General features: G+C 46.5%; 2 protein-coding genes across 3 annotated transcripts in view; one reads left to right on the top strand and one right to left on the bottom strand.

The window, feature by feature from the left end:
- pdzk1ip1 (PDZK1 interacting protein 1) overlaps positions 1 to 1046 on the top strand; it is a 6710-nt gene extending 5664 nt beyond the window's left edge. For both annotated transcript variants that reach the window (XM_015014984.1, XM_015014983.1), the window contains exons 4-5: positions 230 to 289; positions 747 to 1046. In XM_015014984.1, coding sequence (XP_014870470.1) covers positions 230 to 289; positions 747 to 813 — 127 coding nt within the window. In that variant the 3' untranslated portion in view covers positions 814 to 1046. The remainder of the gene's footprint in view (positions 1 to 229; positions 290 to 746) is intronic.
- A 563-nt stretch (positions 1047 to 1609) lies between these two features.
- patj (PATJ crumbs cell polarity complex component) overlaps positions 1610 to 4080 on the bottom strand; it is an 86993-nt gene continuing 84522 nt past the window's right edge. The window contains exons 45-46 of the mRNA XM_015014979.1: positions 3846 to 3969; positions 1610 to 3765 (exon numbers count right to left, since the gene is read on the bottom strand). Coding sequence (XP_014870465.1) covers positions 3619 to 3765; positions 3846 to 3969 — 271 coding nt within the window. The 3' untranslated portion in view covers positions 1610 to 3618. The remainder of the gene's footprint in view (positions 3766 to 3845; positions 3970 to 4080) is intronic.

Below are 4080 nucleotides of genomic sequence, written 5' to 3'. Positions count from 1 at the left end.
TTATTGAGCTGATAAGTTTATAACTTTATTCATTAAAGGAATTTAGAGAAATATTTTTCCTACTAAAATATCAGAAATATGAAAGGAAAGCTGAATATCTGCCTAAGTTCCTCTGGTTGGTGGTTAGTAGCGCCACCTTCAGCCTCCATCCTGGTCCAAGTGAACCGACCCGATCTGGTCCCGTCCAGATGTTTCATGTTGGACTGATCCGACCCGGTTCTGTTTGCAGGCCGAGGAGCAGCCTGGAGTCGGAGAAGGGGAAGTACGAGACGCGGCTGGACCTCGCCAGGTAGGAACCAGAGACGAGTCGCAGCAACCTGCACGACTCGGCGACTCGTAGAGACTAGAGACCTGGAGAACGGTCAGAACCGCAGCAGAACTCTGGGATCAGAACTTCATCAGAAGAACTAAAAAACAAAATGACTCCAACTCTAGTCAGAGTCCAGAGAGGGAAGATTCATTTGGTAATTGATTCAAATGTTGGAGACCCAGCAGACCGGAACCTGTCCAGAGGTTTAAAAGCTCTCTGAGGAGATGACCGGATCTCCTGCTCCAGTTCTGACCAGCATTCCTCCCCTGGAGAAAACCAGGCTGAGTTATTAGCATTAGCAACTTAAAACATGGCAGGAGTGAATGGAAGCAGCTGAAAATCCCATTTTTCTAACCAGTGTGTTTTACATGTGAAGCCTCGGCTGCTCGTTACTCAGAAATCTGGAGCTTTGAAGCTGACTGTGTTTGTGCTGCAGGGCCAGAGATGGCAGCAACGTCTACGACAACGTCATCACCGCCGAGGAGAAATCAACGGCCATGTGAACGGCCAGCAGGCGTCCCGTTGGCTCCAGCCTTCCTTAAATCAGAGTTCAATCACGTGATCCTGGCCAAGAGACCAGTAACCCATAGCAACCAGATCCCTGCAGCTGATCCTTCCTGTCCAGATCAATCAGTTATCTGAACTGTTAATGATTCACCGTTCAGTGAAAACATGGTGAAATGTTTCTGTTCTGTGTGAACCTGATAAACGTTTGTAATAAATTGTTCTGATCCGACTCCCGGCGTCTTCCTGAACGTCACAGCATCCAGCACCGCAAGTCCTGTACAGCAGAGATAAAACGTCCCAGTCAAAGTCCAGACCTGAGTCAGCAACTGAACATGAATGATTAATCAAGGTCATGTTTCCTTGTAAACCTTTAAATATCATTTTTATCACCAACTATAAAATCTGCAGGACTTTCATCTGAATTCAGTTTCACTTCCTTTCAGGAGATTAAAAGAAAAATAAATATTTTAAATTCATCTCAAAATTGCAATCAAGAACAAACAGAAACAGAATATTGATAAAAATATCAAGTGAAGCGATGAAGAGTAAAACGACCAAGTGTAGCGGTTCTGGTCCAACACCAGATTTACTGGTCAGAACCAGTTAGCTTACTGTTGTTTCTGAGCTGCTGCAGGTTAAAATGTTTCTCTAATCCTAAATATAAAATAATTCCACATCAAAATATTTTGTTTGAAATATTAGTTTGAGCAGAAAGTTTAAGATTTAATCAAATGACAGAATTAATTTAATGCAAAGTGAAGCAGTTTAAAGTTCATGTTTGCTCCCGATAAACAGAGAAAGTCTCACTTTATTCATCTTTACTCGTTTTTCAACTAATCATTTAAATCTCACCATAAATCAAAAACATTTTCCAGAATCCTTTGACAACATGACATGGAACTAAAACCGACCCGTTTCAGGTTCTGATGGCACAAAGTGGCAACAAAAACACACAAATCTGATCATTTCCAGTGGAATCAACAAATAAATTAAGACAGAATATTTGTGCACATGACTTGATATGTTGATGTCTGCAGACTGTTTTCCCTTTAGCCGCTCTCTACTGCTATGCTAACAACAAGTTAGCTTTAGCTTCTAAGGAATTATAAACATTTTAATAAATCTTCCTAAGCAATTCTATATTCAGAATTAAAATTTCAGTGTTTCAGACTGATAACAGTAAAATGTAAAAGATTGGCCAGTTTAGCTACGAAGCTAAATTTCAATCTTGTGAAATATTAAACATTGCTCTTTAAATGTTTTGTGAACATTAAATTAGAAACTTTTACCTCACAGATTGAGTTTGAGTGGAGATGAAATTATGCTAAACTATAAAATTGAGCATATTTGTTCAACCAAGAGCTAACTGAGCTAGCCAAGCTAACTGAGCTAATGACATCTTGCTCAATCTGCCCTGGCTTAGTTTTGTTCATTACGGACAAAGCTAACACGTTAGCACAGATCAGATGAACAAAACACCCAGGTTTTAAAGCAGCTGACAGAAGTTCAGCTTTAAACTCCAATCGTGTCGCATGAAGCTGCAGTCATGACATCAAAGTGAAGATAAAAACATTTCTAAAGCCTGAAGAAGGTTTAAAATGTGGAGATGATTTTACCAGGAGCCGATTCAGGAGCAAGACGAGGAAAAGTTCAGCAGCATCAAATAAAGGCTGCAGGCGGTTCAGCAGGTTCAGTTTCTCAGAGGAAAACTTCAAGCTGCTCTGGAACGTTTGGCCACCATCCCATCTCTGCTCAGCAGGAAAAACGGCCGGGAATGTCCCAACTACACCTGAATGTTTACTGGAAAACTGGGCTGGTTTTCTGGGAAGTTGAAATCCAGGAAAACCTTCAGGGAGTTTAGAGCAGCCGAGTTTCTCCAGATCCGGTAGATCCGCTTCTCTGGGTTTGGAAGTTTATTTCGGGATCATGAGGAACGTCAGTCTGCAGCTTTAATATGGACGTGGAAGACACTGCATCTGTTGTCAAGGCAACGAGCACCATGCCAACTACATCCTGAGAGCCGTCTCCATGGAGACGGACAAACAATAACGCTCAGAGAAATCATAGAAATGTATCAACTGCATAAAACAAAGTAACAAATTGATGAATGGCACTTTGGACCCGGAACAGAACCAGAACCGAAACATTTGGGTCGCCTGACGGCAGGAAGCCAGCTGGACCCGCAGAACCAGAACCAGAACCGGGACAGGAACCAGAACCCAAACCAACTTTTTCTTGGCTTTTCAGAACTTTTGAGGCTTTTCTGTGGCCTGGTGTGACATCATGGTTGCCGACCAATCAGACGGCTCCGTGCTAAGCTGTGGTGCTAGCATCACGCTGCTGCATGCATTGACACTGGGAACACTGGGAACACTGGGGAAGTCTGAAACATGCCGGGAATGATCCGGACAGAACCAGAACCTGTCAGGAGAAAGGTTCGACCCGAGGAATGAGAGGCGTCTCCATGGAGACATGGTTGGTCCGTTCTGATGATCGGACCGGGTGACCCGGGTCCGATCCGAGCGTTCCGGTGGAAACGAAGCGAACCTGCAGGAGGACAGGCTGCAGTCCCCACTCCGACCACCAGGCGGCAGACTGCTGCTCCTGCAGTGGGCGGCGCCAGGCGGCACTCCGATTCCAGAACCAGACAGGAAGTTGATCCACTGAGAAGCTGCAAAGGAAGCTGCGCATGCAGCAGCTGGCGAGGCGCCTGATGGGCGGAGCAGGAAGTGAAGACGACGGCCTGCAGAAGCAGAGCCGCTGTTGACCCGAATGACGGCGGAGACATGGGGACGTCCAGGTTAGGACAGGACGTCCAGAGTGACCGTCCCTCTCTGCTTCTTCAGGATGGTCACTGCTTGCTCATGGGTCACCGCCTGCAGACTCTCACCGTTCACCGACAGAATCTGATCGCCACGCTTCAGACGCCCGTCCACCGCCGCCGCGCCCTGAGACACGGAGACACAGGACGGTCAGGACGGACAGAGGCAGAGGTTCTGAGGCGACCCACGGACCGGCCGGTTCTGACCTTACTGAAGACAGTCTTGACGTAGATGGGAAGGTCTCCATGCGGACTGCCGAAGCCGCCAACGATGCTGAAGCCCAGACCCTCACAGCCTTTCTCCAGAGTGATGCTGCGGGGCCGAGGACCCCTGGGGGCAGAGGTCAGAGGTCAGCTTACCTCCACCTGGGTGTGTGTGTGTGTTCTCAGTCTGACTCGGTGTGTGTGTGTGTGTGTTCTCAGTCTGACTCGGTGTGTGTGT

Source organism: Poecilia latipinna, unplaced genomic scaffold (assembly GCF_001443285.1).
Source record: "Poecilia latipinna isolate Pla-1442-1.1 unplaced genomic scaffold, P_latipinna-1.0 Scaffold1870, whole genome shotgun sequence".
NCBI classification, from domain to species: domain Eukaryota; kingdom Metazoa; phylum Chordata; class Actinopteri; order Cyprinodontiformes; family Poeciliidae; genus Poecilia; species Poecilia latipinna.
This window is presented reverse-complemented; position numbering and strand designations above follow the sequence as displayed.